We start from the raw sequence: 25,535 nt of genomic DNA, 5'->3' as shown, positions 1-25,535 counted from the left end.
TTCCCCCTGCTGCTACCCTTCATCATCTTCTCCTCCTGCTGCTACCCTTCATCATCTTCTCCTCCCGCTGCCACCCCCATCATCTTTTCCCCCTGCTGCTACCCCCATCATCTTCTCCCCCTGCTGCCACCCCCATCATCTTCTCCCCCTGCTGCTACCCCCATCATCTTTTCCCCCTGCTGCTACCCTTCATCATCTTCTCCTCCTGCTGCTACCCTTCATCATCTTCTCCTCCCGCTGCCACCCCCATCATCTTTTCCCCCTGCTGCTACCCCCATCATCTTCTCCCCCTGCTGCTACCCCCATCATGTTCACCCCCTGCTGCTTCCCTGCCTTCCCAGCTTCCCCCCCCCCCTCCCCGGCCTCATTTGCCCCAGCTTCTCCCCCTGTCGCCCCAGCTGCCTCCCTTCCCCAGTCACCCCCAGCTCCCCGCCTGCAGTTGAGTTGGGGCCGGAGAAGTCTTCATGATGCTGCGCCAAATAGAGAGGAAAGGAAAAAGTGAGCGACGGCAATCGGAGAAGACGTCACCTGTGAGTCATTAGTAACTGCACTGTAATCACTTATAGGCTGGGCTCACACACAGTATATTTCAGTCAGTATTGTGGTCCTCATAGCAACCAAAACCAGGAGTGGATAGAAAACACAGAAAGGCTCTGTTCACACAATGTTGTAATTGAGTGGATGGCCGCCATTTAATGGCAAATATTTGCTGTTATTTTAAAACAATGGCTGTTATATTGAAATAATGGACGTTATTTACTGTTATATGACGGCCATCCACTCAATTACAACATTATGTGCACAGAGCCTTTCTGTGTTTTCCATCCACTCCTGGTTTTGGTTGCTATGAGGACCTGACATGAGGACCAAATACTGCCTGAAATATACATAGTGTGAACCCAGCCCTATAGTGTGCAGAGCCTGTGTACCATTGGGGTCTAAATGGGTCAGTGTTTTGTTTGCGGTAGTGTACTGACACAGCCCCGGGGTCACTACAGTACACTAGCGAAAACTTTTAAACTAGAACCCAACTACAACTGCAGGCACTACAACTCCCAGCATATTATGAGGGCTGCAGACTGTCAGTACATGCTGGGAGTTGTAGTGCATGTAGCTGTTGTAGTTTGGTCCTAGGTGCATTATACACTGGATTCTTTGTGGCATATAAGAATACATAGATCTGTGGGGGCTCAGTGCAGGGAAGTGACCCCAGAACATCACTAATAGGGGATAGAACAAAAACATCCCCCCTATCCCTATTAGTGATGTTCTGGGGTCACTTCTATATACTGATCCCCCTCAGACCTATGTATTCTTATATACCCCACACAGCCTGCTGGGGTGGCTGGGGGGGGGGGGCCCAGGTTGGGTGGACAGCCCGGGGCCCAGGGTACATTTAATCCGCCACTGGAGAAGGAGGATATAGATGATTGATACTAGAAAGGAGAAGGTAAATGAAAAGAGGTATAAATAAACAATACATGAATAGGCTGTGTCTTAAGGCCCTATTCCACTGAACTTTTTCGAATGATTATCGTTCATAAAATCGTTCAAACGACCGCTTGTTAACGATATTCGTTCTGTGGAATAACTGTAAACGAGCGAACGACAACAGCGAAATCGCCGTTGAGTCGTTCACTATTTTTTTTCAACATGTCGAAAAAAAATCGTTGGTCTTTCAACAATAATTCGCTAGTCTTTTCGTTGAATAAAAAATCTTTCAGTCGTTCTTGAAATGTCTACCTACATTTCCCCACGTTTTGAACGACCATGTAACGATGTAACGACACGTATTATGTGTTATCCTTCGCTTAAAAAAATCGTTAAGTGCTCGTTAACGAGCGGTCGTTGGAGCGAGTCTATGAACGATAATCATTCCGTGAAATAGGGCTATTAATAGGAGTTGTACCCACAATATACAAAGGTTGCAAGTAATTAGGTAAGTAAAAGATATACATCGTAAACAAAGTCAGGGTTAACCAGACAAAGAAAGAGCTGGAACATAATGAACCAAGATGAAAACAATAATAGGTTATAAACAAAATGTATATAAAAGATAAGGATTCATTCAGACCAAAAGGATGTGCAGATTTTAACCAGTATATTCATTGCGTCTCTTTTTGCAAGAGCCTTCCGTCAAAATCACCTCCTCTAGGAGATGGTGTACCACCTTGATAACCTAAAAGCATAGTGAAAAAGGAGACGTAGAGTGCTTATTCCACATGTGGCTGGCAACTGTTTTTTCCTCCAACGCTCTATATCCCCTAACATGCTCTAAAATGCATCGATTTAGCTCCCTTTTTGTTTTGCCAACATACACTGTATAACTGGCTACATGGGCATAATGCTACATATTCTACACAGACAATTTATAAAGGATCTGGCAGAGTTCAGAGAGAACAGAGTCTACAGTTTTCTGAACAACTCCACCTACAAAGTGGTTGAAAGGAGGTCTCCTCCTCTGATAAGGAGGTCTCGGAACCAGATGTAAACCCAATCAGGGTCAAGGTTCCCCCTACCCTACAAGAAATACTGGAGAGGGATGGAACTCCCCAAAAGAAAGAGGCAGAGGAAGAGTGAGAGGGAGGCCACCCAAAAGCCAAGGATGTGGCTGTACAACTGGACAAAGCAGCCCCACCAGACTTGGCACAGAAGGGGCCTTTTTTGGAGAAGGGTTCTTTCCAGAATCAGCAGAACAGAAAAACTGGGACAGTGGGGACAGAAAATAATATTTTTTTTATTTATATAGCGCAAACAGATTCTGCAGCACTTTAAAATTCTGGGGGTACATACATAGACAAAAATAGACGTTACAGAGATATACGTATAATTATTTATACATGAGGAGTGAGGGCCCTGCTCGCATGCATCAGCTTACAGACTATTATAAAAATTATTAAAGGGGTTGTCCGGCGCTAAAAAATTCTTCACAGAATAACACACATTACAAAGTTATACAACTTTGTAATGTATGTTATGTCTGTGAATGGCCCCCTTCCCCGTGTCCCACCACCCCCACCCGTGTACCCGGAAGTGTGGTGCGCTATACATACCTGTCACGTGCCGACCACGGTCTCCGATCCTCAGCAGTGTTGTCTTCTTCGGGCGGCCAGCGGATCTTCCCGAGTGCCGGCCGCCCTCTGCAGCGTCATCCGAAGCTCAGCCGCGATTGGCTGAGCATAACTGTGCTCAGCCAATCGCAGCTTAGCAGCTGATGACGTGGCCGCGTCATCAGCCGCTCAGCCGCGATTGGCTGAGCACAGTTATGCTCAGCCAATCGCGGCTGAGCTTCGGATGACGCTGCAGAGGGCGGCCGGCACTCGGGAAGATCCGCTGGCCGCCCGAAGAAGACGTCACTGCTGAGGATCGGAGACCGTGGTCGGCACGTGACAGGTATGTATAGCGCACCACACTTCCGGGTACACGGGTGGGGGTGGTGGGACATGGGGAAGGGGGCCATTCACAGACATAACATACATTACAAAGTTGTATAACTTTGTAATGTGTGTTATTCTGTGAAGAATTTTTTTAGCGCCGGACAACCCCTTTAATGTATCATCTCAATCCCCTAAATTCATCAGTAGACTCCCTGCTTAAGAAAGGCCTCTCCTTTATACCCACTAGCCAGATGGGCGAAGGACCCTACAGAACAAGAATTTCACTATCCAAGATATAGAAGGCATAAATACCCTCACTTTCTTATTACATGAGGGTAAGAGACCTCCAGGACATGGCCCTTTCAACAACTTTCGCCCTAACAGAACACATACGCCACCAATTGGTTACAGTGACGCTATCGACGCCTTCATGAAAGTGGTCACAAAAGCCGTTGAGGATCTAGAGAAAATATTCCATAATGGTAGGCCGAATCTAATTTTTGATGAGCAGAAAGCTTTGAACTCCCTGGAAAAAAAGATTCCTCTATAGTTAAAAAAAAAAAAAAAAAAAAAAAGGCCATTGAATCAGGTATCAACAACTTTTATGTACACACAGAATATAGGCACATACCTCGACAAAATTCTCAGCCTTTTTGTCTTGTCCTTCGCTTCTTATATAATGGATATCACCAATTTTCTATACAGTATACCTGGATGAGGAGCATCTTCTGTGCTCCATAGATGTGGAGGCGCTGTACAGCTCCATCCTCCACAACTTGGGGGTGGAGGCTGTACAGCACTTCCTCAAGAGTCGGAGCATCCATCATATGACCCACAACGAATTTGTACTGACACTTATGTTTCTGCTCACCAAAAATTACTTTCTATTCTGCTCCCGTATCTTCCCCAAGCTCATGGGTACAACGATGGGCGCCACAGTGGCGCCTACCTATGCCAATCTATTCCTGGGTTGCTGTGAGTAAACAATTGTGTTTTGGGACACCCTCCACTACTATCACCAACACATGGGGCTGCTATATTGATGATGTGGTGGTATTGATAATGGGCACCAGGGACTTCTTAATCAAATTTCACCTCTAAATAATAATGATATTGGGCTGAGATTTACCTACAACATCCAAATAGATGAATTGTGCTAGAAAAAAGGTATTCTCAAGGGTCAGAACTTAAGAACAAAAATAAATTGATCTACAGATGAAAGCTTCCAAAGCGGCTACTCTTAAGGCCCTATTTTATAAATTTTTATAACCTATAATGATACAGTCTCGTTATCTATATCTCTAACTTGAGTGCAGCTTTGTTGGAATGCACAGGTGATTTGTTTATCCGCTTTTTCTATTTTTTTGTATATGGCATATTGACTTAAAACACCACAAAGACAAAAATGCACAGTATGTAGAATGTTTAATAATGCTAAGACTTTAAAGTGTTATTGTCATTTAAAAAAATGTTTGCTAAGAAACGTGTCAAAAGTTTTGATCAGATGGCGTCGGAGTGCTTTTGACATATAGCATTTTTTTTTTCTTAAAGGGAACCAATCACCGGAAAAAAGCATATAGAGCTTTTGAAATGTGCTGTTAGAGCACACAGCACACTTGCCACACGTGTTTTCATAGCCTCCGTGCCTTCCCGGTGTAAGCCGCAAAGTAACTTTATAAAACTGGCGCCCTGTATGCTAATTACCTGAGGTAGTCATCTGGGCGGTGTGCGGCTAGCAGGTAGTCATGGTCCCCTGGGCGTTCTTCCGCTGTAATCACGCCCCTCTGGGCGTGCCTCAAATGGCAGAGTAGCTGTGGCATCACTCGGGAGCGCACCATGCCTGAGGTCGGTGCGCTTACGTACTGATGCCGGACGCCGCCGCGCATGCGCAGTGCAGCCGCTTCCATTCCGGCTGGACTGCGCCTGTGCAGAATAGCCTTGAACTCCGGCTCACAGGTTATTCGAGGCTATTTTGCACAGGTGCAGTACAGCCGGATGGAAGCGGCTGTATTGCGCATGCGCGGCAGCGTCCGGCATCAGAATGTCACAGCTACTCGGCCATTTGAATCACGCCCAGAGGGGCGTGATTACAGCAGAAGAACGCCCAGGGAACCGTGACATGCTAGCCGCACACCGCCCAGATGACTACCTCAGGTAATTAGCATTCGGGGCACCAGTTTTATAAAGTTACTTTGCGGCTTACACCGGGAAGGCACGGAGGCTATGAAAACACATGTGGCAAGTGTGCTGTGTGCTCTAACAGCACATTTCAAAAGCTCTATATGCGTTTTTCCGGTGATTGGTTCCCTTTAAATGGCAGGGACATTTTAAAGTAACAGCATTTTGACTAAAATAAACTCAAAACCGCAATGAAAGTGACCTGTAAAGACTCTGCAAAATGCTGTGTGTGAATCCTTTAAGCTGTAGAATTTCATAGTTAACTTGAAATGAATTTTTAATAATTCAGGCTTCATTCACATCAACATTGGGTGGGAGTACAGGGTGCAACACTATGCGCACTGCTCAAATGGCAGACACCATGGTGGAACCTTACATATTTTAGTATAAGTATGTTGGGCATCACTGGTATCGCAGCTTGCAATACTTTTTTTTTTATGATGGAATAGAAAAACAGAATTTCTAATGTTAGTTATGTCAAAGGTAATATAATACATAAGGAAATAGATATAACACAAATAGATTACAAAATACCAGAACAGTGAAAAAACAGAAGCCTATGTTTCCTATTACAAATAAATCAAACTTCTGTTTTTAATCACAGATGGCCTCAGGTTATCTATTAGTCTGTCACAGTGATAATGTTTGTCATTTGTTCATTTACTCTCTCACAGTTGCATTTAGTCACTTCTCACCTTAACATCGCCAAACAAAGCTGGAAAATCATGTGTATTGGTTCCAAGATCAAAGTGATACAATATGTCTTCTTTCATCTTTTCTAGGTAAGGATTGGAAAGGTGAATAGACCCATCTCTAAGGAATAAAACATAGAGAAGTTAAAGGAGTTTTCTCACTTAAAGTGAATCTGGGCCAAAGGAACAATAGGCCTTGCCTTCTTGACACTATTCACAACTGAAATCAAAGTGTTTCTTTGTAAAAACAAAAACACGTTTACATGCAACAAAAGTATATTCTAAATGCGTTTATTAATATCTATAAAGCAGTGCCGCCAGCTCAGTAAGCATTCAGGAGGTAACAGATTTGCTTAAATGTATATACTGAACTGTTATGTGTAATTTAATCAACGTATCAATTCTTGAATTCACTGCTTCCTGTGGAATGGTAACCTTCATACCATTAATATACCATCCAGGGGCCTATTTAATGGCCAGAATTCTGCCTCAATTTGCACAAGCACAAACAGTACAAACATACAGGGAGTCGTGGAAAAACATGTGAATTTGGAGAAACATGACCAAAGCTGTCACAAGAACAGTAGAGCTGGTACTGCCACCAGCAGCTTTAGCCTCAAAGATGCCAAGTGCCCCCTGCCACTTTACCTTTAGACATTCTGGGCAGAAAACGATAACCTCACTGGTCAGAATAAGTATATTGTGCACACTAATGCACTGAAAAGTGTTGCTACTATCCACCCTCAGTATCTTGGGAGCAAGACCCCAGTGTCAGGAGCCTTAGGCAGAGCCTTGGAATGGTAAGTACATATGGGTCTGATCTGTATTAATTCTGGTGTTTGGTCTGTGGTATTACACATCCTATTTGTGAGGAAACTTTATCCAGGTGTAGAATGGGCATGGGAGACCTTGATGCCTGCAAGAGCCATAAGCAACAGCCAACACTGTATTTTGAGTGACTGTTCTTTAATTAGCCATACCTCGATACCACCCACCCCACAGTTCATATACACATGTTGTCTCCATCCTGCTACACCAAAAATCCATTTCTAGTTTATGTCTCACATCTGCCCTCTCCTGCAACTTCCTCCCCTTTCCTGGTAGTAGGGGAAGAGGGCAGGGCCCATATTCCTTTGCTGTATGGGGCCCAGAAATCCCCTATGGTAAAATTACCAAAATTTTGCATTGATTTTATTATCTGACTTTTTCAAAAATGTAACAAATCTGTAAAATCATATTAATACTGCAGAATTATTCTAGGTCAAAACTTACAGCGGAAGGAAGGTCAAATGGCATACACTGATAGAAACCAGAATGAGTGGAAAGGCACAAGAGGTTTCTATACTGTCACATAAGCTGAGAGTTTCTAGGGAAAGATGTGGAACTTGCGGATCTGCTAATAGTTGTCACAGTTAATGCCACTGGATAACTGGTCTTTAACAATTCTAAAAGCTGCATAGCGGGGTCTACAGCACTGTACTCGGGAAGTATCCCTCACCTTCCAAATCATGACAAATCCACTTCAGGCTGGGGCTTGCATCAGGGGACAGGACTGTGGAGGTAATCTCTTCATAGCTGTAACCCTTCTCTCCCCAGACAGAGAGTGCTGCTATCCTGTGCCCACATATGCCCTGCTCATTCCTTTATGCCCCCTGCAATCTCTGTCAGCCTTTGTATTCCCATCCTCTCCATTACTGTACAGTAACTTATAATATTACATATTCGCTGTTTCTAAATCTTTGTTTCGTTTGTTTTACATGTTATTCAGAATAATAAATTATTATTTTTGGGGTGTGGAACCAATTGTCTGCATATCAGTGATTTCTTATGGGAAAATTTGCTTTGGTGTAAGAGTGGATTTAGATTACAAGCGCGGTCCCGGAACGAATTATGCTCATAATCCAAGGCACCACTGTACATGCATTTTTGGTATTTTTTTCAACCTATGGAGCTATATGAGGGCTAATTTTTTTGCGCCATTGTTGCCATTTACATGGATACCACTTCAGTCTGGATTTGATTATTTTGTTGCTTATTATTTATTTCTATTTTTAACAACAACAAAAAAAAATCACAATTTTGGTGTTTGGAATTTTTTTATTTCATCTACGCCACTCACCGTATGCACTGAATAATGTTTTTGTCTTTGTATGTATAGCATATAAAACATGAAATAAAGAATGTTATACCCTAATAGTTCAGGCAATTACACATATGACGATATCAAATATGTTTAATTATTTTTTTACATTTGTTTATTTGAAAAAAAGGCAAAGGGGTCTAATTTTAACTTTTTTGGGGCCAGTTCACACAGAGCAAAATCAGCAGAATTCTGCAGTGGAGAGCTTCGCCTCCCTCAGTGTCCCCCAGTATCTTTATGGGAGAGCTTGCACGCCTCCGTTTCTGCCGCTTTCCGTGCAAAGAATTGACATGTCAATTCTTTTTGTGGTGAGTGGAGGATTTGGAGGTGCACGAGACCTCCCATAGAGACACTGTGTGATACTGAGGCAAGCAGGATTCTGCAGCAGAGAGCTCCGCCACGGAATTCTGACGATTTTGCTCAGTGTGAACTAGCCTTTAATAAGGCAGTTTTTTTTCTAACTTTTTGTTTATTTTTTGCACATTTTTAGTCCACATAGGAGACTACTACAAGGAATCCTGATGATCATACCTTTCTCATAAGAAAGCTATAATTAGCATTATCTGCGATCAACTGCTAGAAGCTGCAGGAGGAAGCCTCTATCAGTCAATCGCACCACAAAGCCACACACAAACGTGTAAGGCTTGCGGTCCACAAAAGGAAGAATGATTCGGACTGGGAGGGCCAGGGACCGGTTTTAAGCCCCTTAAGCCCGTTTTAAATTTGAAAATAGAATCAAACAGGCTATGAAGCAGTCCTCTGCTAGATGTAATAACAGAGGGACGCCAGGTATACAATGGAGGTCCCTTGTATCTGATTCTCTACTGTTTGCAGTATATTTTGACAATTATGACAATTAGAAGCCGCTTGTTAATGGAGATACTAATTTAAGCTGACTCTAAATTCAGACTAATTTACTTCGACAGTACCACGTGCCTTTTAAGCCCTTGTGAAACTCTAAACCCAGGTAAGATCCTTTGTGTCTTTCATTGCTGTTTCACACATAGTAATTATACTTTCTTTGTGTAGTTTCGTTTGATAAAAAAACCCTCTCCAGGACACCCTCGTCCTCTTACCAGAACAATTATTGTGGTATGTAGGTTGTACGACTATTGATGCCGATGTATTTGCCCTATTAACCCTTTCCCGCATAAGGATGTGCCAGCACATATTTTTTTATTTCCCCTTCTCACATATATTCTTGTTGGTATGTCCCCAGAGGAAACGGACGCAGAAGCTGTCAGTGATAGCAGGGCACCTGCCTCAATTGCCAGGACCCGAACCAAAATGAGTCTGAGTCTGAAAGGGGTAATGTTCAAAAGTGAATAAGGGCAAAAAGTTTATTATTATAGTTTATTAAGTCTTGTATGAAATCCAACCGTGTTGATAAAACAGCACAAAATTTTTTATTGTTCATGTTAAATTGCCTTAAAGTGTTTTGGTGTTATAACCTTGAAAATCAGAAAGTTAAGGGGAAAAAATCATGTAGTCAAAAAATCTAATTTAAAAAGATGCTTTAATGTGTCCGCAAAGTTAGGTTCCTCAACTAGTATTTAAAGGTGAAGAGGACAAAGGTTTTGTGGCATAAATATGATAACTAAATACATTGGAGGCTGTTTGATGTATGTAGTATTACTGTAGGTATATTGCGGACGATGGCTGCTGTGTACAATTGTAAGAAAGAAGTGAATGTTCCACCCCCCACCATACAGTATCTAAAGACTTGTGTGTTGTGGTATGATAAGATAAGGAAGTGTCTTAATAGAGAGGCCTCATATTACAGTCACAGTGTTTGGAGCGTCTAAAATAGAGACCTCTAAAGGCCCTATTACACAGAACGATTATCGGCCGCATTCAGCCTTTACGGCCGATAATTGTTCCGTGTAATAGAAGGCAACTATCAGCTGACAGATCGTTGCAGTCGTTTGTCTTTCAACATGTTTAAAGACAAACGACTTATATAGCAACGGTCCATGCAATGGTAGCAGCAGCGAGCTGGTCAGTACAGGGGGGCCGCGGGGAGCTGTGGGGAGCTGCGGGGGGCTGCGTGGGTGATCGCTAGATCGTCCGGGCAGTCCATAGAGAATAGCATCGGTCTGTTGCTGCCGCTCCTATTCCATGGAGCAACGGCAGCGGATCGCTGCTATACGAGTCGTTTGTCTTTCAACATGTTGAAAGACAAACGATTGCAACGATCTGTCGGCTTTTTTTTAATTTAAGTATTGTATTTCCCCCTGAAAGTTATACAAATTATAAATATACACTTATTACGGGAAATGCTTATAAAGAGCTTTTTCCCCTACACGTACTACTGCATCAAGGCTTCACTTTCTGGATAAAATGGTGACGTCACAACACGAATCCCAGAGCTGTGCGGGCTGTGGCTGCTGGAGAGGATGATGGCAGGGGACACTGAGGGACACAGGGCACTGGAGGGACACTGAGCATCCCCCTGCCATCATCCTCTCCAGCAGCCACAGCCCGCACAGCTCTGGGAGTCGGGTCGTGACATGATACCTTTATTCTATAGGTCAGTCTGAATACAGCAACATGCAATTTATATAGCTTTTGTAATGTTTTACTATTTTTTTAACAGTAAAATTTTTTATTTTTGCAAATATTGTGACTCCTCTACTGCTTTTACTTATTCACCTACGGGGCTGTATGGGTGTCATTTTTTGTGCCATGATCTCTTGTTTTTATTAATACCATATTTGTGTAGATCAGGCGTATTGATAACTTTTTATACATTTTTAAAATATAAAATGTAATAAAAAAAATCAATCCTAGCGTTTTTTACTGCTTTTTGTTTACACCATTTACCGTGCGGGAACAATATTGTTTTATTTTAATAGATAGAACGATTATACACACAATGGTATAAAATATGTTTATTTATTTTAATATTTTTGTATGTTCCTGAAATGGGAAAGGGAGGTGATTTAAACTTTTATTCGGGAAGGGCTACGTTGTTTAACCCCTAGACGACCCAGGGCGTATAGTTACGCCATGGAAGTCTGTCCCAAGACGACCTAGGGCGTAACTGTACGCCCTGGGTGTTTCTCCCGCTATGAAGCGTGCTCCGGAGCGGAGCGCGCTTCACAGCAGGTGGGGGCCGGCTGCAATCAGCAGCCGGGACCTCACCGGCAATGACACGCTGCAGCGATCGCGCTGCCGCGTGTCATTAACTCCTTAAACGCCGCGATTTAAGTGTAAGTGACAGGGGGAGTCCCCTGTCACTTACCGATCGGGACCCCCGCAGTGTGACTGCGGGGTCCCGATCGGTAAAACGGACTGCAGGAGGTCTCTCACCTGCCTCCGTGCGGTCCGATCGGTGATCTGCTACACTAAGCCTGCACAGGCAGGCTCAATGAGCAGATCGCCGATAACACTGATCAATGCTATGCCTATGGCATAGCATTCATCAGTGTAGAAATCAAACTAATCTATGTAAAAGTCCCCCAAAGGGACTTCAAATGTGTAAAAAAAAAAAGTTAAAAACACTAACACACTACCCCAAAACCCCTCCCCCAATAAAAGTTGAAATCACCCCCCTTTCCCATTATATAAATAAAACATATAAAAATAAATAAACAAATAAACATATAATATACCGTAGCGTGCCTAATTGTCCGATCTATTAAAATATAACAAGCGTCATTGTGAACGGTAAATGGCGTACACGAAAAGAGGGAAAAAAGTGCGCGGATTACCGATTTTATGTTACATTATATATAAAAAAAATTAATAAAAAGTGATCAAAACGTCCGATCTTCACAAATATGGTATTAATAAAAACTAGAGATCATGGCGGAAAAAAATGACACCCCATACAGCCCCGTAGGTGAAAAAATAAAACCGTTATAAGCGTCACAATAGTCCCATTTTATTTATAATTAATTGCCAAAAAAAAGGATTTCATTTTAAAAAATATATAACATTAGAGAATCTGTGTAACCTGCATATGGTTGTGTTCGGACTGACCTATAGAATAATAGTATCATGTCGCTGTTACCATATAGTGCATTACGTAGACACAGGAACCCCCCAAATGTTACCATATTGCATTCTTTTTTGCGATTTCACCAATTTATATCTTCATAAATAATATATTTGGAATTCCATTATACATGTTATGGTAAAATGAAAGACGCCATTACACAGTACAACTATTCCTGTAACAAATAAGCCCTTACATGGCTTGTAGATAAAAAACTGAAAGTGCTAGAGCTCTTAGAAGGGGAGGAGGGAAAAACGGAAACACTAAGATCAAAATTTGCGCGGTCCACTGGGTCATTTTGGGCCTGGTCCTCAAAGGCTTAAAAAAAAATAAAAAAATGTTGCACTTTTTAAGTCCCCCTAGGGATTACTGATCATTGCTTTGCCATAGCATAGCATAGCACTAATCAGTGTTATCTGTGGCAGACTCTATGCATTGAAATGTCACTAAAAATGCAATTCTGGCATTTTTTTCTCTTTTAGTTTATGTTGTCCCATGTGGGAACAATATCACACACTATATATATATATATATATATATATAGTAATCTTGTTTTTATTGACGTTTATATAACAAATATAACAAACATGACTTTTGATATGTTGCTGGCCATGGCAATTCATTCCATACTTGTTATTATCTATTCAATCTTCCCCCAGTTCTCATATGGCTGATATAAACAAGTGCTTGGCAGGCTTTATCTGCAACATTGTAGCTTCTTTGTAATGCTGGGAGTTCATCAGCAACTTGACCTCAGATTAACCCTCCTTGCATTATAAAGAAGCTACAATGTTGCATATAAAGCCAGTCAGGGACTTGTTTACATCAGCCATCTCAGAAGGGTTGAGGGGAGGAGGGGAAGACAGAGAGAAAGGCTCACACACAGATTTTTCTTTCTTCAGCAAAAAACAGTAGCTCAGAACTGGGAGAAGGAGACTGAATAGATAAGAACAAGTATGGAAGGAATTGTTAATCCCACCATGGGTAGCAACATATCAAAAGTTATGTTTTAGTGTAACAACTATTATTATTAAAGTTATGTTTGAGTGGAACAACATTAATATTCCTCCAATTATATCTACGACAGCAGAATTGTGATGCATGTAGGGCTGGGCGATAATGGCCTAAATCAATAACACAGTTAATCAGGGCACATTGGGATTGGGGTGTATGACTAGGTGGGTACATTGGGATAGGGGTGTATGACTACACAGGCAGCACATTGGGATAGGGGTGTATGACTAACGGGGGGGGGGGGGGGGGGAGAGAAAATTGGGATAGGGCTTTAAAAAGTAATTTTTTAAAGCCTCATTTTATAATGGGCACATTCAATTGATCTGTCTTGTATTAAAGAGTGAAGAAATTACAGACAAAAATTGAGTTTTCTAACTTCAACTATTTAAAAATTACTTTCTAACTTCAACTATTTACTTATTATTTTCCAGGATACAGTCACGAGAACATAAAATAGCAAGATCCTGACCTTTGACTTTACAGGAAATACAAGTTCTGAAAATTCTCATACTTGACATTTATGGTCAAGGAATATACTAACAACTGCAGACTTTGGCATTGCCTTTTTCCTGTAGGGAAGTCTGGCTCAACAGGACGAACAACTTAGTTTCCACTAGTTAAACATATAATAACAGATAGTTACTGTATATTCAAGATTTGCCTGTTGCAGAAGGTACTTTTAGACACTTAAGATGAAGGTAATTTTCTTACCAGCTGCATTTTCAGTAAATCTTTTTTTTTTTTATCTAAGTTTTATTCATTTTCATTTTATAAAAGTACAAACAAACAATGTAACATAAGGCCAACTGTACAAACAATCAGTACCGATGGGTGCAAAGCAGGGAGCAGCATGAGTATAAAGAGCCAACATGGCCTAGGAATAACATAGTCAACATACAAAGAAAACTGAAGCAGAAGCAGCAAAGCCACTTTGAGTAAGGCACTCTTAACCATGAGGAGAGAGCTAACGCTCAAAAATTGGTAGAGCTGTGGCAGCAAAAGAAGAAAGGGAAAAACACAAAAAAAAACAAAACAAAAAAAAAATCAGGGAAGAAAAAGTCAAGCAAAGAGGGAAAGGCCTAATAAGAGCCTCCGACTTCTGAAGGTTAATTTTGTAGTTGGAGAGAACCTGAAACTTAGTTAAGAGAAAAGGTTGGGGAGAGACACCAAGGGTTGGGTTAGAAAGAAGAGAAGGTCGTCTGCGTAGGTCACGACCTTATGGTCAGAGGCGCCTACGCGCACACCAGAGATGTCCGCATGGCGAAGAAAGGGTTCAAGAGTCAGAGGGCAACCCTGACGCGTGCCGTTACATATGTGGAATGACGGGAGAAGGCCATTGACAGAGACCTGGGCCAAAGGATGAGAATACAGAGATCCAATCCAAGCTAACATACGGGGGCCAAGCTCAAGATGTTGAAGCGTGGCGGTGAGAAAGGGCCAGCCAACTCTGTCAAAGGCCTTCTCAGCATCGGTGGAGAGGAGCATCATTAGAAGAGATTTAGAGTGAACGTAATGAATAAGATTAATAGCCCTAGTACTGTTCTCTCTAGCTTCACGAGTGGGCATAAAGCCCACTTGGTCTAAATGAATGATGGGTTGAAGATGGGGAGTGAGGCTGGATGCCAGGATTTTAGAAAAAAAGTTTTAGGTCAATGTTAAGGAGAGAAATGGGGCGATAATTCTTGCAAAGAGGAGGAGAGCTTAGAGCTTAGAGCCCGACACAGAGGAAATGGAGGGTATCAACGAGGGAGCCCTTTGGACCCAAAGAGCGCAGGCCAAGGTCTTACCTGGCTTGTTGCCGAACCCAACAAAGTGACGGCAACAACGAGCCAGGGAGGCCCTGGCATGCGAGAAGGTAAGATCCTGTCACGGCCGCGGCGGCGTCCCGTGCTCCGGACCGCCGCCGCGACCTCTCCATGCAGCTGCCGGGGTCCATGTGCAGGGACCCGGCGCTGCTACTAGTTCGGCCCCGGGGGGCGCCTTACCTCGCCCCGCTCCTGTCACCCGCTGTGCCGGCCGGCGCGCGCGTCCCCGTCTCCTAGGGCGCGCGCGCGCCGGCTGTCTCAGATTTAAAGGGCCAGTCCGCAGCTTATTGGAAGGTGCACTAATCACTTCCTATAAATTCCAGCCCTGCCCCCTTCCAGGTGTTGGAGCTTCTACAGGCTTCCCATAGCGTTTGGCCCAGCTCCCTGTTGTTCCTGATTCCTGTCCGCTACCTGGTCCCTAGCCCTTGTTCCTGATTCCTGTCCGCTACCTGGTCCCTAGTCCTTGTTCCTGCTCCTCTGTTACACTTTTGCTCCTGTGTTCAGCCTGTCACCTGCGGTTACGCCTACAGACCTCTGCCAGCACCATCTCCTGCCTACTGCTCCTGCCACACCTCGCCTGCCGTCACTAGCAACCAAGCCAGGGGTAGTGACCTGGGGGTCGCCTGCCGCAGCAAGTCCATCCCGCCTTGCGGCGGGCTCTGGTGAAAACCAGCGGCCCCTTAGACTCCGCTCCCTGGTGAGATTAGTGCCATCGCTAGTGACGGTCCAGTGGATCCACTACTCCAGGCGTTACAGATCCCAAAGCTTACTGCGTAGGACTGCCAGTTTTGCAGCTGTGGTCAGGGCAAGGGTCCGTTTTTGTTGTTTATCCAGATCAGCGATCTGGGAGACCCCCAATTTAATTTTAGCCGAGCGTTCTTTTTTTAAGCCGAGTCGCTAGCTTAACAAGGATACTTCTAATATAACACTTGTGAGCCTCCCAAACTAATGGGGAAAAATCAGGGGTAACAGTGGTAGAGAAATAATTAGTCAATTCATTCCACAATTTAGAAAGAACCCCAGGATCCCTCAGAAGGTTCTCATTACGGCGCCAGCGCCATGATCTAGGTTGCAGGGGGGGGGGGGGGGAAGGACAGGGAAAGAGAGGATTTTTTAGTAAATCTTGACTTCATTAAATATGCAAATAGGGCAGTTTGGTGCACTGGAGGGACTACAGTCCTCATTGCACTGATCCACCCAAAATATAGGCTGTGTCTGCAATGACATGACTCTACAGAAAAGCGCCAGATAAATATTCAAGAGAAGGGGTGGATCGTGCACTGGAGGTGGTAGTTCTGGCTTCCAATGGACTAAACCTCTTTATTTGCATATTTAATAAAGTGAAGATTTACTAAAAACAGTGTTGAGGATCAAGAGAAGAAAACTACCTTCATTCTAAGTGTCCCAGCCCTTATGGAAACAAAACAGCAAGCAGTAGCGGATTATAATAGGTCAGTTTCAGGCGGTAGCTCGGGCCCCTGAGCTCCTGAGGGGCCCATGGCCACGCAAACAGACTCATACTTGTGGTTTATTATCTTCTGGCTACAGTCCTGCCATGATTTGCAGAAAATTGCTTCTTTTCTACCAGGGCATCGTGACATCTATCCTGTACTATGAATACCAAGCTAGTGCTGCCATAGTTACAGTGGGGGGCAGGCTTGGTGAACAGCCCGGGGCCTATGGTCAGGGCCGTTTCTGCCATGAGGCAGACTGAGCTTTCTTCCTCAGGCGGCAGATTCTTTACTCCACTAGGGGGCGGCACAATCCCTCACTTTCACTTTCACCCGGTCTGCAGGCACATCACCAGGCACCTCTGCCTCCTCCTTAGGCCCCCTCTCCGAAGCTCAGTGATGGACAGCCTTGTCACTGGGGGCGGCTGTCTCCTAGCTGGCTGGCTGTCTCTGTCGGAGCAGAGAGAAGGGGAGGGAGGCCCAGCACCACAGTAGAGCTGACTGGAAGCTGTGTGTGCCCTGTCCCCTCCCATACAGCCTCATCTCCTGAGCCCTCCACTGCTGGCCTGGGATGTGACATCTGCTGGAGGAGACAGACACAGGAGGTTAGTGTGTGTGTATACAGTATATATATATATATGTGTGTGTGTGTATACAGTATATGTGTGTGTGTGTGTATACAGTATATGTGTGTGTATACAGTATATATATGTATGTGTGTGTGTATAGTATATGTGAGTGTGTATACAGTATATGTGTGTGTATACAGTATATATATGTGTGTGTGTGTGTGCATACAGTATATGTGAGTGTGTATAGAGTATATGTGTGTGTGTATACAGTATATATGTGTGTGTGTATACAGTATATGTGAGTGTGTATACAGTATATGTGTGTGTATACAGTATATGTGTGTGTATACAGTATATGTGTGTATACAGTGTGCGTGTGTATGTGAGTATATATTTGTGTATGTGTATATGTGTGTGTATAAATATATATATATTTATATGTGAGTGTGTATGTGTGTGTAAATATGTGTGTGTGTGTGTGTATATATAAATATATATATATTTATATGTGAGTGTGTATGTGTGTGTGTATCTAATCTGCCCTGTATGTACAGCACATGTGCCCTGTATAAGTATGGAGTGATCTCAGTAGCTGAGCCCAGTCTAGGCCCAGGGTTGCCAGCTGCTATCTGTCACCAGTGTGACTGGCATTCTGTTGTATTATTAGCGCCCCCACAGCCTGTACACATAGTCACCTTGCTGGGGAAGCAATAGAAAATCCCTAGATGCCATAGTTATAGCCGCACACTGTAATAATACCATAAAAATTACTATACACTACTTACATTATTAGTGCAGTGTACTGTAAAAAGATGTAAAAAAAATTAAAAAATCCACTGTATAAAAAATGCAAATCACTACTTTTCCCTATTTTTCAAATAAAAAAAATCTACACAAGAATATATATAACTATGAGGGTATGTTCACACTATGGAATACGTTCGGACATTTCACGCGGAGACAGTGCGGCAGACTCCACTAGAAGTTCCATATGTCCCATTGACTCAATGATATTCTCAAGCTCAATTCTTTGGGCGGACGGCGGATTGAGCTGGAAAATATCATTGAGTCAATGGGACAGGTGGAACTTCAAGTGGAGTCTGCCGCACTGTCTCCGCTTGAAATTTTTTAGTGTATTCCATAGTGTGAACATACCCTGAGACTATAGAAACTATATATATCTATAGAAATATCTGAACTAAACAAAAACGGCATTACTTCTCTGCACGGTGAATACTAAAAATATATCCGTGCAATGTATTCATTATTGGTATATATGTGCTGTATATTGCTGCTAGTATATATCTATGTATGTATATATATATCTGTTTATGCAGTTGGCTACATAGATTTCTTAACTACTATTCTGCTATGCCTCAGGCAGCAGAAAACCTAGAATCGGCCCTGCCTATGGTAAAGTTAATCTGCCCCTGACAGAGACTTCCAACTGGCTGTCAGTTTCCTTTTAAACTACAGCTACCCCAAACAACACTGCAAAAGAAACAGAAAAGAACAAACAGAAAACAGAACAAAAGGAAAATTGTATGTAAATTGTGACTTATACACTACCGTTCAAAAGTTTGGGGTCACATTGAAATGTCCTTATTTTTGAAGGAAAAGCACTGTACTTTTCAATGAAGATATGTTATGGTCAGTATGGCAAAGGCAGTCTGACAAGACACGGACAGTGAGCCCTGAGCTGACCCCACCCACTGACCCTGCCTAATTGCCACGGACGGCCCTAAACGGCCCGGACAACCACGGAGTCGGTCCCTACACTGAATAGGTGCGACACACAGAGCACGGACAGACAAACAAAACACAATAAGAGGTGTCAGACAAACCAGGTCAGCAACAGTCGAGCGGCGAAGTACAAAAACAGCAAACAGGAGAATAGTCGAGGTCAAATGCAGAAGGTCCAGAATACAGAGATCAGTGTAACTAAACAGGGAGCTGAGCAGGCGAGTGAACTCTAATAGTCAGCAGGGAAGGGAGAAACTTGCTGCTTTTTATCTGAGATCAGAGACTAAGTCCAGCAGATGATTGGACCAGCCCTGATCCCAGCAGCAAGTTCAGCTGAGAAGATCAAGCAGAGCAGTAACCCCTGCACTGCCAGGAGTCTGCCAGGAAAAGCGGGTGTGGCTGGCAAATACAACACAATTCAGACAGAGTAAAAAGAAAAACACAGACAAACTCAGCGCTTCCTCGACCGCCCGGCACGGACCGAGGAGCGCAAAGTCATATTCCTAACAGTACTCCCCCTCTTATGAGGGGCCACTGGACCCTCACTCAAAGGACCAGGCTTAGAGGGGTTACGGGCATGAAACTGACGGATAAGGCGTGAGGCATGTATGTCCTTACTGGCAACCCAAGTATTTTCCTCGGGACCAAATCCTTTCCACTGGACAAGATATTGGATGGAATTTTGAACTTGGCGAGAGTCCAAAATCTTGTCCACCTCAAACTCCAGCTCACCTTGGATGACCAGAGGAGCAGGGAGGACTGCTGGAAGCACAGGAACTACATATTTTTTTAACAATGATTTATGAAAGACATTGTGAATCCTCATATTATTGGGTAACTGTAGGCGGAAGGACACAGGATTAATGATTTCTGTAATTAGATAAGGACCAATGTATTTAGGTGCTAATTTCCCAGAAGGGACTCTGAGCTTAAGATTTCTCGTGGAGAGCCACACCTTGTCCCCTACCTGATATTCATGGCCAGATATACGTCTTTTATTAGCTTGTATGCTAGACAACCTCTGGGCCTTAGTCAGGCTCACAAGAGCCTGGGCCCAGACTGTGCACAGTCTTTGATAGATAACTTCAGCTGAAGGATTTACAGACTCTAGAGAGTGAGCCGACGAATACCTGGGATTATACCCATAATTGCAAAAGAAAGGCGACATTTTGGTAGACTGACTCTCTCTATTATTAAGCGCGAACTCTGCTAGAGGCAAATAGTTTTTCCATTTATCCTGAGAACATGATACAAAACATCTAAGAAATTGTTCTAAGGATTGGTTTACCCTCTCCGTTTGCCCATTAGACTGGGGGTGAAAGGCAGACGAAAAAGACAACAAAATCCCCAAACGACCACATAGTTCTCTCCAGAATTTGGAGACAAATTGCACTCCCCTATCAGAGACAATGTTTTCAGGAACCCCATGTAACCTTAGGATATGGTTTATGAACAGAGTGGCCAAAGTACAAGCATTGGGGAGTTTTTTCAACGGAATAAGGTGGCACATTTTGGAGAATCTGTCCACCACCACCCAGATCACTGTTTTCCCTTTGGACAATGGCAAATCTGTGATGAAGTCCATAGCGAGGTGGGTCCATGGTCTCCTAGGTATAGGAAGAGGGTGGAGGAGGCCCTCTGGTAACCTACGAGGGACCTTGGACCTAGCACAGACTTCACAAGCTTCAACAAAAAATTTTACATCTTGGGACCAAGAAGGCCACCAATATTGCCTTGAGAGGAGATACTTGGTACCAGCAATTCCCGGGTGACCAGCCAGAACAGAACAATGGGTTTCCTCCAAGACTCTAAGCCGGAGATTGGGGGGTACAAAGAGTTTTCCCTTCGGAGTATTTTCAGGGGCAAGGGACTGAGACTACCACCTGAGCGACAAGATCAGGTTGGAGGATGGCAAGGACCACCCCGGGCGCAAGTATATTTTCTGGTTCACCTTTGGGGACATTACTGGCATCAAAACTCCACGATAGGGCATCAGCTTTGCCATTTTTAGAACCTGGACGATAGGTTATCTCAAAATCAAAACGAGTAAAGAACAACGCCCACCTCGCCTGTCGAGGGGTTAGGCGTTTGGCCTTGTCTAGGTACAATAAGTTTTTGTGGTCAATTAGTACCCTGACCTTGTGTTTAGCTCCTTCAAGGAAATGCCTCCATTCATCGAATGCCCACTTGATGGCAAGCAGTTCCCTGTTACCAATATCGTAATTTCCTTCTGTTGGGGAAAATTTCCTGGAGAAGTAAGCTATAGGTCGGAGGTTGGTGAGACTCTCAGGGCCCTGAGAAAGAACCGCACCAACCCCCACCTCTGAAGCATCAACTTCAATAACAAAAGGTTGCTCCAGATCAGGCTGGATGAGCACGGGTGCCTTGGAGAAACATCTTTTTAACTGTCCAAATGCCTCTATAGCCTTGGGAGTCCAGTTATCCAGGTCAGCCCCTCTTCTGGTCAGGTCAGTAAGGGGTTTAGCAATTATGGAAAATCCCTTAATAAATTTTCTGTAATAGTTGGCAAATCCCAAGAATCTTTGCAATGCCTTAAGGTTAGTGGGACGTTCCCATTTCTCAATGGCTGCCACTTTGACAGGATCCATACTAAAAGAGTTGGGAGAAATTATGTACCCCAGAAAAGAGACCTTCTGGATTCCGAATTGGCATTTGGACAGTTTGGCAAACAAGTTATTATTTCTAAGCAAATGCATAACAGTGCGAACATGGTTTACGTGGGAAGACCAATCCGGCGAAAAGATTAGGATATCATCCAAATACACCACCAAGAATTTCCCCAGATGTTCCCTGAATATGTCATTCACAAAATGCTGGAATACTGCAGGGGCATTACTCAGACCAAATGGCATCACCCGATACTCAAAATGTCCCTCAGGGGTATTGAAGGCGGTCTTCCACTCATCCCCCTCCCTTATTTTGATCAGATTGTAGGCCCCACGAAGATCTATCTTGGAGAACCACTGAGCACCCACAATCTGATTAAAGAGATCTGGAATAAGAGGAAGGGGGTGCTGGTTTTTGATAGTGATCTTATTTAGTTCTCGGTAATCAATACACGGTCTAAGACCACCATCCTTTTTACCAACAAAAAAGAACCCTGCACCCATGGGAGAGCTGGAGGGACAAATGTGACCCTTGCGAAGGCTTTCCTGAATGTACTCTCGCATAGCCTCCCTCTCAGGCCTAGACAAATTAAAAATTCTACCTTTAGGGTATTTAGTACCAGGGATCAAATCAATGGAGCAATCATATGGTCTATGAGGTGGCAACACATCAACAGCCTTCTCGTCAAACACATCTGAGAAATCGGAAATAAACTCCGGGATCTCCCCCTCCTTGGGGAAGACATCTGCGGCATTCAGCGAAATACAATGAGGAGAGCACTCAGATCCCCATTTTACCAATTCACGAGTGGACCAATCAAAACAGGATTATGTTTACTCAACCAAGGTAAACCCAGAATAACATCAGTAGATAAATTGCCCATGATTAAAAAGTCAAGCATTTCTGGTGAATTGACCCAACCTGCACCTTCATAGTCGGAGTGATATAGCAGATTCTACCCCTGGCCAAAGGGGTAGAATCCGCACCAGTGATGGTCAGCGGATTATTGAGCAAAAGCGGACATGCCTCTAAACGTGACCAAAAACCGGAGCTAATGAAATTGGCGGAGGCCCCAGAATCCACATGAGCAAAACCCGAGACCAATTTGTGCCCCAAACAAAGTGAGATAGGTACCAATAATTTATTTTTATGTTCAAGGGATACCTGTGCACCTGAATGACCCCCTCGATGGTCACTCAGGCGCTGGAGTCTTTCAGCCGGCTGGTCAGGTCTAGCAGGACAGGACCTCACACGATGACCGAGTTTACCACAGTATAGGCAGAGGTTGTGTTGCAGGCGGAAGGCTCATCGGGTCTTGGTATCTGAGGCTCCAAGCTGCATGGGCTCTTCTTGTGACAGAGGAACAGAAGGAGGAGGCTGAGAAACACAGTCAATAACAGGAAGAGAACTAGAAGACTCAGAAGTTCCTTTCTCCCTATGTCTGTCTCTGAGTCGCCTGTCAACCCTAATCGCCAAAGTCATTGTTTCTTCTAAGGTGTCGGGGGTAGGGTATACCACTAATAGGTCTTTAAGCTGGTCCGACAACCCCATCCGGAACTGGCACCGCAGTGCGGGGTCATTCCAGCCAGATGACACACACCACTGTCTGAATTCCGCACAGTACTCCTCCACAGGTCTCTTTCCCTGTTTCATGGAAGTCAGTTGGCGTTCTGCTTCCGCTGCTAGGTCTGGATCGTCATACAGGAGTCCTAGGGCAGAAAAAAATTGATCCACGGAGGTCAACTCCATGGATCCAGGGGGTAATGAAAAAGCCCACTCCTGAGGATGACCCTGCAAGAGGGACATAATAATGCCCACCCTTTGGTCCTCATCTCCAGAGGAGTGGGGGCACAAACGAAAAAACAACTTGCACCCCTCTCTAAATGTTCGGAAATGCTTCCTGTCTCCCTTAAACTTTTCAGGGAGCTGCACCGGAGGTTCCGGAGGTAGAGGGGTGGTCATGGTCACCTGTCGGGGTGCAGTCTCTTGTTCCTGGACGCGCTCAGCAAGGTTCTGAACCAGCGTGTTCAGACCTTGCATCTGAGTCTTCATGGCGTCCATAATGCTAGGTTACCCCAACAAATTATTAGGCTGACTATTCTGTTATGGTCAGTATGGCAAAGGCAGTCTGACAAGACACGGACAGTGAGCCCTGAGCTGACCCCACCCACTGACCCTGCCTAATTGCCACGGACGGCCCTAAACGGCCCGGACAACCACGGAGTCGGTCCCTACACTGAATAGGTGCGACACACAGAGCACGGACAGACAAACAAAACACAATAAGAGGTGTCAGACAAACCAGGTCAGCAACAGTCGAGCGGCGAAGTACAAAAACAGCAAACAGGAGAATAGTCGAGGTCAAATGCAGAAGGTCCAGAATACAGAGATCAGTGTAACTAAACAGGGAGCTGAGCAGGCGAGTGAACTCTAATAGTCAGCAGGGAAGGGAGAAACTTGCTGCTTTTTATCTGAGATCAGAGACTAAGTCCAGCAGATGATTGGACCAGCCCTGATCCCAGCAGCAAGTTCAGCTGAGAAGATCAAGCAGAGCAGTAACCCCTGCACTGCCAGGAGTCTGCCAGGAAAAGCGGGTGTGGCTGGCAAATACAACACAATTCAGACAGAGTAAAAGAAAAACACAGACAAACTCAGCGCTTCCTCGACCGCCCGGCACGGACCGAGGAGCGCAAAGTCATATTCCTAACAGTACCCCCCCTCTTATGAGGGGCCACTGGACCCTCACTCAAAGGACCAGGCTTAGAGGGGTTACGGGCATGAAACTGACGGATAAGGCGTGAGGCATGTATGTCCTTACTGGCAACCCAAGTATTTTCCTCGGGACCAAATCCTTTCCACTGGACAAGATATTGGATGGAATTTTGAACTTGGCGAGAGTCCAAAATCTTGTCCACCTCAAACTCCAGCTCACCTTGGATGACCAGAGGAGCAGGGAGGACTGCTGGAAGCACAGGAACTACATATTTTTTTAACAATGATTTATGAAAGACATTGTGAATCCTCATATTATTGGGTAACTGTAGGCGGAAGGACACAGGATTAATGATTTCTGTAATTAGATAAGGACCAATGTATTTAGGTGCTAATTTCCCAGAAGGGACTCTGAGCTTAAGATTTCTCGTGGAGAGCCACACCTTGTCCCCTACCTGATATTCATGGCCAGATATACGTCTTTTATTAGCTTGTATGCTAGACAACCTCTGGGCCTTAGTCAGGCTCACAAGAGCCTGGGCCCAGACTGTGCACAGTCTTTGATAGATAACTTCAGCTGAAGGATTTACAGACTCTAGAGAGTGAGCCGACGAATACCTGGGATTATACCCATAATTGCAAAAGAAAGGCGACATTTTGGTAGACTGACTCTCTCTATTATTAAGCGCGAACTCTGCTAGAGGCAAATAGTTTTTCCATTTATCCTGAGAACATGATACAAAACATCTAAGAAATTGTTCTAAGGATTGGTTTACCCTCTCCGTTTGCCCATTAGACTGGGGGTGAAAGGCAGACGAAAAAGACAACAAAATCCCCAAACGACCACATAGTTCTCTCCAGAATTTGGAGACAAATTGCACTCCCCTATCAGAGACAATGTTTTCAGGAACCCCATGTAACCTTAGGATATGGTTTATGAACAGAGTGGCCAAAGTACAAGCATTGGGGAGTTTTTTCAACGGAATAAGGTGGCACATTTTGGAGAATCTGTCCACCACCACCCAGATCACTGTTTTCCCTTTGGACAATGGCAAATCTGTGATGAAGTCCATAGCGAGGTGGGTCCATGGTCTCCTAGGTATAGGAAGAGGGTGGAGGAGGCCCTCTGGTAACCTACGAGGGACCTTGGACCTAGCACAGACTTCACAAGCTTCAACAAAAAATTTTACATCTTGGGACCAAGAAGGCCACCAATATTGCCT

At 44.1% G+C, this 25,535-nt stretch overlaps 1 protein-coding gene across 5 annotated transcripts in view; it reads right to left on the bottom strand.

Moving 5' to 3' along the window:
* UPP1 (uridine phosphorylase 1) overlaps positions 1 to 25,535 on the bottom strand; it is a 61,305-nt gene that overhangs the window by 12,084 nt on the left and 23,686 nt on the right. For all 5 annotated transcript variants that reach the window (XM_069958553.1, XM_069958551.1, XM_069958550.1 and 2 more), the window contains one exon: positions 6,251 to 6,368. In XM_069958553.1, coding sequence (XP_069814654.1) covers positions 6,251 to 6,368 — 118 coding nt within the window. The remainder of the gene's footprint in view (positions 1 to 6,250; positions 6,369 to 25,535) is intronic.

The sequence above is a fragment of the Dendropsophus ebraccatus genome, chromosome 2 (assembly GCF_027789765.1).
Source record: "Dendropsophus ebraccatus isolate aDenEbr1 chromosome 2, aDenEbr1.pat, whole genome shotgun sequence".
NCBI classification, from domain to species: Eukaryota; Metazoa; Chordata; class Amphibia; order Anura; family Hylidae; genus Dendropsophus; species Dendropsophus ebraccatus.
This window is presented reverse-complemented; position numbering and strand designations above follow the sequence as displayed.